At 43.5% G+C, this 14,741-nt stretch overlaps 1 protein-coding gene across 1 annotated transcript; it reads right to left on the reverse strand.

Moving 5' to 3' along the window:
- Positions 1-9: 9 nt before the first annotated feature.
- echdc2 (enoyl CoA hydratase domain containing 2) lies at positions 10-7,382 on the reverse strand. Its single transcript, XM_079505892.1, has 11 exons — positions 7,045-7,382; positions 5,732-5,799; positions 5,124-5,211; positions 4,771-4,857; positions 4,253-4,345; positions 3,496-3,552; positions 3,258-3,320; positions 2,646-2,770; positions 1,395-1,445; positions 1,051-1,098; positions 10-449 (listed from the first exon to the last, which is right to left on the reverse strand). Exons 1-11 carry the CDS (start codon positions 7,292-7,294, stop codon positions 372-374), a joined length of 1,008 nt encoding a protein of 335 aa, XP_079362018.1. The 5' UTR covers positions 7,295-7,382; the 3' UTR covers positions 10-371.
- Positions 7,383-14,741: the final 7,359 nt, after the last annotated feature.

Raw genomic sequence — 14,741 nt, forward strand, 5'->3', positions numbered from 1 at the left:
CACATGAAAGGGATTTGCAAACTGATTTCTTTATCACATACTTGGAATAGCTGTGACAATACAAATAATTAAACATTTACATTATACCTGAGATAGTGGATATAAATTGGTGTACTCCGTTTGAATGTGCATTATGCAAGTGATCTTTGTTCTACAGTAATATGCAGTCTGGGTTTCCGAGGCTAGTGTATATGTAATGTAAAAAACATTACAAGCTGTTGATTATCCTGAATATTACTGCAAAGAACACTCGCAAGGACTCCAAATTATTGTCGTCAATCGGACAGTATACAGTATGTTTGTGGGGGTGTATTGGTGTGCATCTTGAGTGTGTGAGAAAGACGTTATCTGTCAAATAAATCAAGAGCCTGTTACTCTCCAGTGTATTGTGGAGGTCTCCTCTCTATGAAGGCAGCCATGCCTTCCTGTCTGTCCCGCGTTGGGATGACCTGAGAAGAATGGTTTGCAATTTGACAACAATCATTAATCAGCTAAAGGTTTCCATGCATGAGAGTGACACTGCACATCAATAAATGTCCAGTAGGGGTGCCCGCTGGCCTAGTGGTCCAGGCGCATGCCACATATAGACTCTGGCCTGACGGCGTGTAGCGTGTTCGAGTCCCGTTCATGACGACCTTTGCTGCATGTCTCTCCCTCTCTCTCTCCCTCTTTCCTGTCCATCTTCACTTGATACTATCAATAAAGGCACAAAAGCCAAAAACAAACCTTAAAAAAAAAAAAAAAAGTCTAGTAGCTCACATTGGCATATACATAAGTTACATACGGTACAGAGAGCCCATGAAATAAAATGAATCTAGCATGCACATTAAGATCCTCTGTGCTGAATTTAAAGTGAAGCTAGAGCTGGCTCAACATGCAATGTGCACAATTTTGACTGGGTGTTCTCTGGTAGCAAAACATGATAGAACCACACATTATGTGGTCAACTACTGTAGTGCCACTTCCGACAGCAAGTTAAACCGCAAAAGAAGGCACTGCATTGTACAGAAGCTGTTTTTTGTTTAAAATAATCAAAAGGTTATAATTTACCCTGGCATAGCACATCCTCTCGATTGCCATCGCTGTAGTAATGTCCACCTACAGAAGAGACGCATACTGATTTGTATCACTGAAGTTATATACAGTGTTTCCTTTACTCAAGCATAATAGAAATGTTGTTGTTCAACAAACAAATGGCCAGAAAAATGTCAGGAAAATGCATAGATTTCTATCAAATAATGTAAGAGGCTGGCTCATTGCTTTTACTGTTGCATATAGTTGTGGATGCAGACAAATCATAACATACTGTCATGCATAGTCATTCCCTAAAGGCCCATTCTGAGCCAGGAAAAACCTCAGATATATTGATAGTTGTTGGAAAAAACATAATGTACCTCTGTGCCTCTGTTGAGTGCCTCTTTTGCCATCCGCACAGCAATAGGAGCCTGAGGGATGCAAACACACACATTCATGAGTTTGATGGGTTGTAACTAGTACTGTTTGTACTGTAAGGCAGCAAGTCTCAACCTGTGGCTGTGGAAATACCCAAAACACTAAACTAGTCATGGTATTTTTGTGATACCGATACCAAACTGTACTGTAAGTATATTTAAGTAATTCCATTGATCCAAGCCAGAACCCGGAACACAATCGATTGATTGATCATTACATGCTCTGAAAATGCATATGTGGCCCACCCATCAGACCACTTGATACAGAACATTTTGAGACGCACTGGTCTAGAACAAAAAACATGTAAAACTACGTATGTACTGTGTAGAAGATCATAAACATAAGTAACACTTCTTCAAAAGCATTTACAAAGCCCTTTAACAAGCAAATGAAATTAAACAACAACATACTCTGATTTCACTGATAGCGAAGCATCCCATAGGACTAGATTATCAGCAGTATACCCTCTGCATTCTACCATGGTAATGAGGATTTGTCAAAAGTCTATCTCTGTTCCACTGGCTCACAAATGTGCAAAAAGCATTTCAGAGTTGGGAGTCGTCAGAGGGAGTGAGGCATCGCTTTGTTTGGCTGTCTGACGACAGCAGACGAGATGTGATTGGAGAGATGGCAGATGTGTGTCCCTGTGGAGGTGTTCATCTCCATGTTACATATTTATAGCTTATCTCCAGAATCAGTCATTCGGCAGATTCTCTGCGTGTGTGCACGTGTGTGTGCGTGTGTGTGTGTGTGTGTGTGTGTGTGTGTGTGTGTGTGTGTGTGTGTGAGGGAGAAGGAGAGGGAGAGAGTGGATGTGTGCGTGTAATTTGTTAGTCCATTTCTCCACTTGACCGCCACTGTGGCCCCAACGACATTGGGCATCTGAACTGGAGTGAGAGAAACATGGAACGACAGAAGCCTGGAGAGAGAGAGAGAGAGAGAGAGAGAGAGAGAGAGAGAGAAAGAGAAATGGAATGCTGGGAAGAAAATATGAGCGAGGGGATTAGCAGAGGAGGGATGAGTCGTCGAGAAGGGGCAAGGGAGACAGAGAGAGAGAGACCATAGTGAAGTAGGAGGAAGGAAAATAAAGCAGAGTTGTCCATGCCTAAAGGAGGAGTATCTGAGCCATGGAAGAAAGCTAAATCTGTGTGTGTGCATGTGCGTGTGTATGTGCACGTGCGTGCATGCGTGACCTGGGGCAGTATCTCTCTGGCCAAGCTGAGAGCCTCTCTGTAAGCAGCGTCCCCTGTCTGGTTCTGTTCTGTGGCTCTGTTTACCATACCCAGCTCCAGAGCTGTCTGGCCTCCCACACGCCTACCTGAATACAGAGAGAGAGAGAGAGAGAGAGAGAGAGGAAGGAAGGAGGATGATGAAAAGAGTGAGATACAGAAATAGACAGAGTGGTTGGAACGCAGGATAAAGAGGAGAATGAAACACAGAAACAGATCTTACTACTAAGAGAAGTGTTCATTAAACTCTTGAGACTTTTTTACACTCTCAAGAGAAACACCTGGTTTGGACAGAGGGTGGAAACCTCATACCTGTATGTCCAAAACTGTTACTTTTCAGGATTCAAATTCAAATGTAGCAAAAGTAGCAGATCGACAATCAGATCGTGCCGTGTTTCGAGCTTGTGGATCTGCAACTTTCTATGCTTTCGTGTGACGCTATGGTCTGATCACGTAGTAGGGCGTTCATTTACGACAAAAACACAAAACGTTAGAATATGGTGATAAGAGGTTTCTGCCCGACAACAGCGATATAAAGAAAGAGTAACTAAAGGAGCAAATGTATTATAATGCCACCTGTGAAGATCAGCTCTTTGGCCAGGGTGATGCCCACAGCCCTCGGTAGCCTCTGAGTGCCCCCTACAGGACAGACAAGGTCAAGGTCAAGATGTTGCAGCGTATTACTCAATACACATGGCACACAATGGCAATGCAATGTAATAAACAGGCGTGTGTGCGTGTGTGGTTGCGTGCGTGCGTGCGTGGCTATGTGCGTGGCTGCGTGCGTGCGTGCGTGACCTTCTGGTTGTCTTACCCGCCCCTGGGAGCAGCCCCCGTGTCGTCTCAATCAGTCCCATCTGTGCAGAATATGCTGAAACACACATACATGCACACACACACACACACACACACACACGCACACATGTGCACAATACACGGAGAGGACAGTTGAAGGTCACTTGTGCTGCAGAGTGTCATTAAGCCAGAGAGGGAGTAAAGACAGACTGATGCTTGTGTCAGACGAAACACAGACGAGCACCTGCTCACCTCGTGCATCAGCCCTCGACCAATCACTGAGCTGCCACATCTGATTTAGCCAATCACATGTAGATTCAAGGTACATAAGCAGTCGGGCAGATGGGGGACTGGCCCCAGCATCATTAGTCCCTTGGCTCACCAATGTATTGTCTCAGTATTCATGTAGCGTAGCCACATACAACATTGGAAAGAATCACTCTGCTTCAGCAAGCTTATTAAGAATCCCGGGGCTCACAGTAATAGACATTTAAATCAGCAAATGAATAGTGTCGGGGTAACTTGGAGAATCTAAGCCAGAGAAATGCATCGGAGCGTGCAGATCTTTTTTTCTCCTATTGTACAAATATGAGGTCTGGCTCTGATGGTGCGGTGGTGTCAGGACGCCGGTCTACAGATTTTAAATAATGAAACTTTTAGAAAGAAGATCTGTGTGCTCCGGTGCCTTCCTACAGGTTACTCTTTCATGAAGTTACCTAGAGAGAGACACTCACATCTCACAAGCATTTCTTTTAAAGGGATCAGATTATACTCACCAGCTGTGCGGAGGTCGCAGGCCAAGGCCAGCTCCAGGCCACCTCCCAGGGCAAAGCCATCAACCGCCGCAATGGTCGGCATGGGCAACGAAGCTGCCATCGCCAAAGAGAGATTTCAGTGCAATGTGTTCACGTTTCTCTTTGTTATTACTATTGTAATGTTTTGATAGCACATTTCTATACTGCCACGATTGGTTTGTAAAATAGAAACACAAATATTTAAAAAAAGAAATAACGACTACAACAGGAAGGGACAGAGACAAAACAGAAATAAAAATAGGGGGATAAAGATAGGGAGAGAGTGAAGTGCTTTACACAAGGGAAAGATCTGAACAAGTGAAAGGAGGGATAGACAAAGCATACTGTAGATCCCCCCATGTATTATATCTTCTGCTTACCACACACACATCCACAATTTAAACTTTAAAGGAACACGAACACACTTCCAGGTTCATTACAGGACCCCTATTTGCATGCATACACACGAGCTCCTCACATATTGCTTACTAACACCTCACCAATCTGAGTCATCATCGATCGCAGGCCGTGAACAAACAGATCTGACTCGCTGTCGTTCATTAGAGCTCTCTCTTTCAAATCAGCACCTGCGGCCCAACACAGAGACCATGATTGTTTTAGCACACACTTTATTTACATCACAGACACTGTGAGACACAATGTGGGTATATTTGAACATGTTTGAACATCTTGAAATTATTGGAAACCATTTTTTAACACAAATATTCTCTTCTAGGGGTCTCCGGCACAAAACCTTTTCAAATTGGGGTTTTGTACATATCAATTTGGGGGTCTTCACATGAAAAAGTTTGAGAACCACTGGTGTAGAGATTAGATGATGAACTCAACGCACCTGCACAGAAGACCCCGGGGACTAGACTCCTGAAGATAACTACACGTACAGCGGAGTCACTGGACAGTGTGGACATCAGCTCTCTCATCTACACACACAGGGGAACAGAGGGGATTTCAACCAGATGTGTGTCTGTCATACTGATAGACTGCTGATTCACCCTGTTTAAGGGCCACTGTTGGAGATGGAGAGTGAGGTTTTTCAGTTTTTCCCTAGACACGCACAGTGTGACGCACAGAGAGAACTACAGCAAGGACAGAGGAGGAAGCACCTGGATTTGAGAAGGAACCGAATGGACCCCCACTGGAAACAGTAAAAACCATCATGCACAAGACACTTTAATCTGTTATTGGATTTTAATCATAATGACTCTGCATTCTGCATCTTACAATGCTTTTTAATGACTAACCCTGGACAGCTCTGAAAAGACCCCCCCCCCTTTATTGGACATTGAATTGATTTATTCCCCTCCTATGCCCCGTGTCTCACTGTGTGGTTTTGTGTGGTGTCACATGAATTTGATTGTTCACACAACTGTAACATGTTTGGGTCAGTGTGTGCCTGTGTGAGGGAAAGAGTGGCAGGTAGCCGACAGGTCAGAAGCTCACCTGTGACACAAACACGTGGCCCAGAGCATTCCTTGCATTGTGTCGCGACATCACCACCTCCACCATCCCTGAGAGGAAGACAGAATTCTGACTCACTAAAGCTTTTAGGGAATAAATTTAGGAAGTGAAAGTCTTGAAATTTCTGATATTGAGTAATTATGGTTATAAACACAACCACAGAACTATTTTGAGTATAGCCCTGTAATTTTGAGGCAGCCTACTTTTACTTTACTTGAGTATTTCGTTTTTGGGTTTTTTATGGTTGAAAGTACATTTACTTAATGTACTTTCAAATACTAATCACTAAATCACTAAATCTCAGATCATATGGTACTTCACTACATTTAATTAAAAACTTGAATCACTAGTTACTTTGTAGATTTTGATTATTACAAAACATACATCAACCATACAAATAGCCCACAATAGCTCACAATGCATCACTTTTGATGATTTTCAAAATACTTTTATACATCATTTGATAACTTTAAATGGCACATTCTGCATAATGAGTAGAGTAGGGTACTTTTACTTGTACATTTTGATGCCAATACTTTCGTACGTATACTGAAGCACATTTTGAATTCCAGACTTTTACTTTTAACAGAGTAGTTCTATGTTGCAGTATTGATACTTTTACTAAATCTTTGAGTACTTTTTCCACCACTGATAGCCTACTGTAGTACATCTCAGAGGAAAGTATGTAATCTTTTAATTATTAGAAATATTTGGTTACTTAGTTCCTTAATATCTTGCTGATTTACAAACCATACATTAACCACTTCAGCTTTGTACTATGATTATTCGAAAATAAGCTCACAACACTATTGGCCTATATAGTATAATGATTAATGAATGTCAATAGCGCTTTTTGAAATACTTGAAACACATGCATTGTGAACTTGTAGATCTGCAAAACATTTGGACCACCATTCATCATCTACTTTTACTGTATTTTGATACAAATGCAGGCTTTTACTCTTTTTTATGTAGGCCTTTATCTTGTAGGCGTAGCATGTATTTCTAGTACATTGGCATTGCATTTGCTTATTTGACTACGGTAGCTTAATAAAATATCAGAGTAACCTGTACTACTGCTCTGCTCAAGACTGCTCTTCCACCTGAATCCACCTTGGTGGAAAGCCTGGTGGGCGAGGTTAGAATCCACCAGCTCTAGTGTCAGTCTGGGACTGCATGCCGTGCATGGGACTGGGTGTTTATTTGGGCGGCCTGAATAGAACAGTAGCCTGCTGTTCATTGCAATATGCGTCACGCGTGTGTGCACGACTGCGACTGGTGAAAATGGGTCCTACCGGTGTCCTCTCCATCTAATCGTTTTAGATCCACTTCTACAGAGTCTGTCGCTTCTGTATGTTGCCCGCGGTGATGTGTGCGAGTGCATCCCATGAGACCGCGGCGGCCGCGGGCCAGCAGACTCACTCCGACCCGGGGTATTAATGAGCTAGCAGGAGCTCCTCCGCCGAGTGAGTCCGGCAGCATAACGCTCAAACCCGGCAACAATGAACGCTGTCGCGCTGCCAATCTGCGGAGGAAAGTAATCATTGTGGGGAAGCTTTTTAGTTTGTATTAAGGATTCACAAACAAAAGAACATGAGCAGTCCACCACGTCTGCTGAAGTTTCCTCAAGGAAGTGAGTCAGTGGAGAAAAAAACACGTACGATACCAGGGGAGGGAGCTATGGTTACATTGAAGTACGGTACATTGAACATTGGGTAGGACTCTTTTTGAGTTTCAACCAATGGTGTCAACTGTCAAAATGTCAACCATCAAACTTGAACTGTGTGTCAACACTGACTAAGCAAAAATAAATCAACTAAATACTGCAGCAAGCAACAAAAGAAGTAGAGTAGTACTAGTAGCCTCATAATTTAATAGATATAGATAGCTCTAATATATTACTCTGAGTAGCCTAGGGCAGTGCCAGTAGTTCTCAAAGGAATAGATCGCTCCTTTACCTCGCCCACGCGACATTTTTTAATGTAGTTAACAGTTAATTTAGTATTTCCCTCCCTCTCTGAAATCTAAAATTGTCTTGTATACACATTTATTTGATTGTATAGTAGTCGATCTGTATACTGAAAGAATAACATGACACAGAGACAGACGGTGACTGCTTAATTAAGTTAATTTAGGACCTTCTAGCAGTTAATTTCGTTTTATTAAACACATTTCTTCCATGTAGCCCATGTTTTGTAATGGCATCATCATGCTATTATGCCCGTGGATATACAGAGTGAACTTAACAATGATAAATGATGATAATGATAATGATAATACCTTTTAATCACCAACATGAATTACCTGTTACCTCTCAAAGTGGGGTCCAGTGGTTCTCAAAGTGGGGTCCAGGGCAGGGGTCATTGGATGGGTTCCAGGGGGTCCCCAGCAAAAGTAGTTAATAGAAATAGACCATCATCATGTAGGCTACATCAAAATTCATTTTAACCTGCACTATATCCAATATCCATGTAAGGCCAGTGGTTTTCAACCTTTTTCATATCACCAGATGAGAGTTATCCTCTCACACCCAAAACCTTGAATATTTTGTCCACAATTCCATGCTGTAGCCTATTGATGTATGTGGTACCATGAGAGATAACGGGTACAGGTACACTAGTTGTGCCGATGCCCCCTGGTGCAGTCCAGAAGACCTGACAGAACTAATCTCATCAACTGTGGCCTGTGCCCCATATTTACAATATCTGAGATTGCTACGGACTCAAAGAAGAAGACATAAGATTGAGATTTACATAGGCCACTATATTAGCCACTTACACAATACATGCGTAGGTCATGGGGGGGCATGCAAGTGTCATATATATGCACATTGCACAATCTATATTATACTTCAGTCCTTTCTTTGATCGCTATACAATCAAAGAAAGGACAGTTTAATAAGAAACGTTTTACTCAAAGATTCTTTATTGTTAATATTTATAGTCATACAAAATGCAATAAGACAGATCCAAATGAATAACCACACTATAATGTTTCCCCACCCACGGTTTACAGTGTAATACAATTTAATTAATTGTATTACTCATACCATATACAAATCCATTCCATAATGGTTAGGATCTTATATTGATTGTGAGTGGCTGTGGCAGGAAGATACATATTTGCTGCCAGAATAGACGAGCTGTTGTCCCTTCACCCATGCAGGAGAACTGCCAATTTATACTCTGGGATTAGCATTAGGAAGACAACTTCTCATAGGAGGCGGAACCCAGAAGTGCATCTGTCTCTACTGTCAAGCAGTGACCACGTATACTATCACTTTACTCTCTCTCTCTCTCTCTCTCTTTTGCACGCACGCACGCACGCACGCACTCACACACACACACACACCCTCCCTCTCGCTCTCTCTGGCCTCTGTTCACTGGCTGCCTGTCAAATGAGAAGGTTTTATTATTTGTTTTTAAAGCATTACATGGATTGGCACCAAACTATTCATGACCTCCTTTGCCCCGGTTCCACCTCCAGGCCTCTTATTAGATCCTCTGAACAATTACGCTTGTCTGTTGTTCCTCTGTCCCGGTTAAAAACGGTGACCTTGTTTTTTCTGATGCTGCCCATAGAATTTTGAATGGTTTACCCAAATTGTATGAGGTCTTCCCCCTCCTTTGACCCTTTTAAATCCTGAAGGCCGTTGGCCCAAATCCGAAACGTCCGTGAGTGATCTGATCTGCTGCTTGGGCTGCACAATAAATAAGAGATCCCAAAAAGGAACAAGTGAGTGCTGATGATCCTTTCAAAGATACTGTTTCTGCCAGAACTGACCCGTGCACCTGATACACATTAACTGTGAACTATTCAACTGACCGAAGTGCTCGCCTTTCTCTTTTTCAAGTTATATTGTGTTTAGGTCGTCGCTGTACGTCAGGCAGACACCAGCAATCTCCATTTTCTACTTTTTGTTTTATAAAGCAGTGCTATTGAACGCCCTTTACATCTGTATGCATGTGTGTTTTACAAACATTATTTTTAAAAGGTGCTTCTGACTAAACCTCCTAACTCCATTGGATCCTCAAAACTGTTGGTCAAGCCAACTAACTCCATTCATCTCCTCTATAAATGCACCATATCCCTGTCTGTCTGTCTGTCTGTGTCTACGGCTGTAGCTGGCCTGTTCTGACATCACAACACTGACTGAACAATCCATATTTGGGAATGCCTGACACAGAACTCCATATATAGGAATAAAGGGACACAGAGAGACAGATACAGAAATCTCCATATATGGGCATAAAAGGGACACAGACACATGGGTGGAACAGGTACCCTGACATGGGTACAACGGGTATTGCATAGCTGGCTGGGGCATGGATCTCCACCTTCCATCGTCACCGACTCGGTGCTCTACAGCCGGGCACCGTTCTAGTTCATTAGAATAACGAAGACAGACAAAAAAAAAAAAAACTCTGAGATGAGGTTGTGTGACTTTGTGTTGGTTGTTCTACATACCGGTATTACAGGTGTAGCTCTGGTCCATAGCCTCTTGATTTCTGTAAAAATACAAAGAACGATTGCGCTACTCGCCAATACAAAGACGGTTTAGTGATGAAATGTTTGGCCAGAAAGTAATTTTGCTTCACGGGAAGAAAACATTATTTTAATTACTCCACTGTGCGCCCTCTACAGATATTGCCAAGAGGAAATCCCATTTTGACTAGATTTTTCCTTCCGGTGAAAAACAAAAAAAAACATTTTCTGTGTGGTGGGTGGCTCAGAGTGCATCCACTAGAGAAAGTAGGCTTTTTTTTTATCACAAAACCGTCTTTGTATTGGTGAGTAGCGAAATCGTTCTTTGTATTTTAGCAGAAGTCGAGAGGCTGTGCTGCATGTCATGCGGCACAGGGAATGGAGAGTAGCCTTAATTAAGGTGGAAGTCTTAAGGCTATGGACCAGAGCTAGTACAGGTCTATACCACTGTATTCTGTTATTATCTGTATTCTTTTTGTGATGTTGTTCCTGTGTTTGATGTATCTTACAGTGTACTTTTTCTTATTGTACTTTATCTGTAATGTAACTGCTGTGCTGCCTATATTGACAGGCCCCTTGGCCTGGCCTACAGGGCCTATGCTGTGTATATGGTGTACTGCCCTGTGTGTGTTTCTCCCACAGATCATGTGGGCGTCGGCCCATTTGAGACTCCTCATTAGGTGTGCATCAGGAGCACCTGGCCAGTGCTCCTGAAACCCTATAAAAGAGGGCTTGCCAGCCATTCTCGGTGTCCCGCTCCAGATGACAGCACCCTTCTGTTTGTTTCCCTTTACCGTTTGATTTGCACACTACAATACCCATTCACCATACTATCCACACTGATCTTACTGACTTCCGCATCTCATACATTCTGTAAGCAGAATGCCACAGACGAAAAACAGTCAAAGTCCACACTATTGATCCATAATGTATAAATGATAGATAAGGGTTCAGGACAACGAGGCCTTTTCGTGGAGGGGTCAGAATGAAATTTGCTCATTATATTACTTTATGTTACTCATTATATTAAGTTAATATTAGTTACCTTTTGTAAATAAACTATTGTTATTTTGAACACTGCTACTGCGTCCTCAATTTGTCATGGCCCAAAGGGCCGGGTTATGACAATTGCCCTGTGGGGATCAATACAGGTCTATCAGGCATGAGTCTTAAATTAATTTGTTGTGTGTTTTGTGTTCTATACCTTTTATTTCATATATTTATTTTTACGCATCTTATTTTTTGTATTTTTCATTGTCTTTGCTGAAGTGACACTTTGGTTGACTTCTGTTTCTTTACTGTAGTTTACATATAAATTACTTAAGCTGACCTCCTCTGTCTTGGTGTCCAGTCTGTGGGCAGACTGGGTGGAAAAGTATTACATTTCTTAGTAAAAGTATCAATACTGCAATGTAGATACACTCAGTAATCAAAATGTAATTGAGTAAAAGTACAAATGTATTGGCATCAAAATATACTTATACCAGTAAAAGTATGCAGAATTTCCCGTTTCACAAGGTATCATATGTATAAATCGAGATGCATTGTGAGCTTGTAGATGTTTAAATAGGGCGGAATATATGTTTTGTAATTAAAATCTACAAAGTAACTAGTAACTACAATTTTCAAATAATTGTAGTGGAGTAAAAACTACAATATTTGCCTCTGTGATGTAGTGGAGCAGAAGTAAAAGTATTGAAAATTGGAAATACTCCAGAAAAGTAAAAGTACCTAAAAATGTCCTTATAGTAGTTACTTTCCACCACTGTGGCGGTCAGACAAAGCAGCAGCATCGGAGGTGGGTTGTTGGGAGGAGTGAGGTAAGGTTATCCATGGCCATGCAGGTGCTCTCGTCTAGCCTGACCGTACATTATTGATCAGGTCTTTACGTGTTGTGCACTTACACTGGGGCTCCGGTGACACAACACATTGGGACAAGAAATTGAAAATCTATGAAACGATGATGATGTGGTCCAGCTTTCTTCAGCACTCAGGCATCCTCTAATCTAATCACTAATGTATACCTAGATTCTTTATATACCACATGCTTCACAACTGAGCTGACACATTTCTATTATTTTCTTTCTGTTATTTATGTATTTTTCAGTGCCTTGCTGTGTTTAATGTTGTGCTGTGCCTATCCCAGTATACAAGGGGTCGCATTAGTAAGTATGTTAAGTGCAGATCTGGTATAAGGGCCTGTGTACTCGCTGCTGGGAGTGAGGTGGGTAGGGTGCAGATCTGGTATAAGGGCCTGTGTACGCGCTGCTGGGAGTGAGGTGGGTAGGGTGCAGATCTGGTATAAGGGCCTGTGTACGCGCTGCTGGGAGTGAGGTGGGTAGGGTGCGTGGGAGGCGTGGTGGTCTTTTTTTAGACTTTTGAATCTGACTGAGGAATCTGTCACCCATCTGGGCATAACAGCTGTACCAATAATAACACACTTTCACATTCACGCCAGATTGACCATCGACCAGAGGGCGAGATAGATGATACAGAGGACACAGGAGACACGCAGGGAGAGAGACAGAGAGGGATCGGTAAACTGAGAGAGACAGACGAGTCAAATCACGGCAGGTGAGGCAGGTGAGTTGCTTTCTAGGAGGTAAAGGGAGAGTTTTAAGCGTCTTATTATTACGGGGTGGAGTGGAATGTTTCAAGGTCGTTGGACCCTGCCGTCCCTTTCCGAGGTTCTGATTCCGATTAGGGAGTCCGTTGTTTGAACTATGTGACCGTATGACAGGTGTGTGTTCCTCTTCTCTGCTTTCTGCCTTCTTTCACCCATAGCTTGAGATGGAAAATCATGACGGGAGATGACACTCACCTTGTGTGTGTGTGTGTGTGTGTGTGTGTGTGTGTGTGTGTGTGTGTGTGTGTGTGTACGTGTGTGCGTGCGTGCGTGCGTGCGTGCGTGCGTGCGTGCGTGCGTGCGTGCGTGCGTGCGTGCGTGCGTATGTCAGAAGCTGAGCCCAATAGAGTCAAGTTGACACGGCCGGTCTGTTGTTGTCCAGAGCAGACCCGTGGCTGCAGACACACTACGCCTGCGCCAGAGGAGCAGAGTCAATGTGATGTGGGTACAGATCCAGATTCACTAGACCACCACTACACATACATTTAAATTATGTATTTGCATACAGAATAAAGCAAAGGACATAAATGCAGGAGATACAACAAAATGCACTGACATTATATTGGTAGGCCTACATCACAGATTTGACAGACGAACAATACAGCAATATATGCACTATGAATGTTATGCATGCATTCCATACAGTATATCGCACCTACCAATAATAGCTGACAAGGAGCAAAACCTTGCTACACACACACACACACACACACACACACACACACACACACACACACAGGCTCTAAGGCCACGGTAGAGCCGTCAAACAGCGACCTGCCATCGTTACGCCAGATGGAGGAGGACCAGCAGGAGGACATAGGGGAGGAGCAGGATGAGGAAGAAGAGGAGTCGTGCCCGGTGTGTCTCAGTGAGTTTGATGTGTGTCTCCACCCTCCTTACACCCTGCCCTGTGGCCATACTTTCTGCATGCCCTGCCTGCTGCACCCATCGATGGCATCCAGCGGACAGATCCACTGCCCTCTCTGCAGGCGGCCGTCGAGGATACCGCACACGTTGTTCCACAGAAGCACCTACACAACCAGCACACTCCGGCTGAGCTCAGCCTCAGAGGGACGTCAGTGGACGGCCCCATTCGTTCCCCCTGCTCATGCTGATTCTCCGCCCGTGTTCGCACAGAGAGTACAGACATCAGTGACAAGTGAATTGGACCATCGTCCACTCAGACACTTCTCCTCCCATTCTTTAGGAGTCAACATTATATCAGAAGGCTGGTTGGAGGGGCGCTGTGCCCTATGCTGTCGCCCTCTCCTCTCTGGTCCCTTCCCTCTCCAATGTGGTCACAATTTGTGTCGGCGCTGCCTGACCCTGCTGCTGGCTCTGGCTTCCCCAGGGTGGGTCTCCTTCTTATACTGCCCGCAATGCCAGGGGCAAACTGCTGTGGTCAGGGGAGACGCCAGCCTTGACGCCTCGCCTACCTATCCATCTCTCACTTCCACTTCTTCCCCCTCCACCTCCTCCCCTCTACACCCTCCCACCCCTGATTACACCCCCCCTGCTTCCACGTCTCCTCAGGCTCCTCGTCCTGTCAGAGAGAGTGACCAGGGGCAGGGAGGAAACCGAGGCTGTGGATTCGGGATCAGAGCTCTGTGTGGACTTCTGTAGAGATACTCTGGCCTCTTGTGGAAGCCTGAGGGCGGGGGTTCGCAGCAAGAGGCCTTATGATGACGCTATGGGACTGGATGTGAGTCATGCTTCAACACATTTTGTGCCCAAGACGTCTGTGGACGTCTTTGGTATTACCGCACGGGCAGAGCCCAAGACGTCTGTGGACGTCTTTGAAAAAATAATAATATAATAATATATATTTTTTTAATTCTTTTTAAATAAAAATAAAATAAAAACAATGATTTTTTTTTTTTT

This window comes from Electrona antarctica (genome assembly GCF_951216825.1).
Source record: "Electrona antarctica genome assembly, chromosome: 7".
NCBI classification, from domain to species: domain Eukaryota; kingdom Metazoa; phylum Chordata; class Actinopteri; order Myctophiformes; family Myctophidae; genus Electrona; species Electrona antarctica.

Coding starts and splice junctions, on each gene's coding strand:
- echdc2 (XM_079505892.1), bottom strand. CDS start 7,294: ATGATTACTTTCCTCCGCAGATTGGCAGCGCGACAGCGTTCATTGTTG. Junction 5,800..7,044: donor ATTAGATGGAGAGGACACCG/GTAGGACCCATT, acceptor TCTTCCTCTCAG/GGATGGTGGAGGTGGTGATG. Junction 5,212..5,731: donor GCCACGTGTTTGTGTCACAG/GTGAGCTTCTGA, acceptor CTGTGTGTGTAG/ATGAGAGAGCTGATGTCCAC.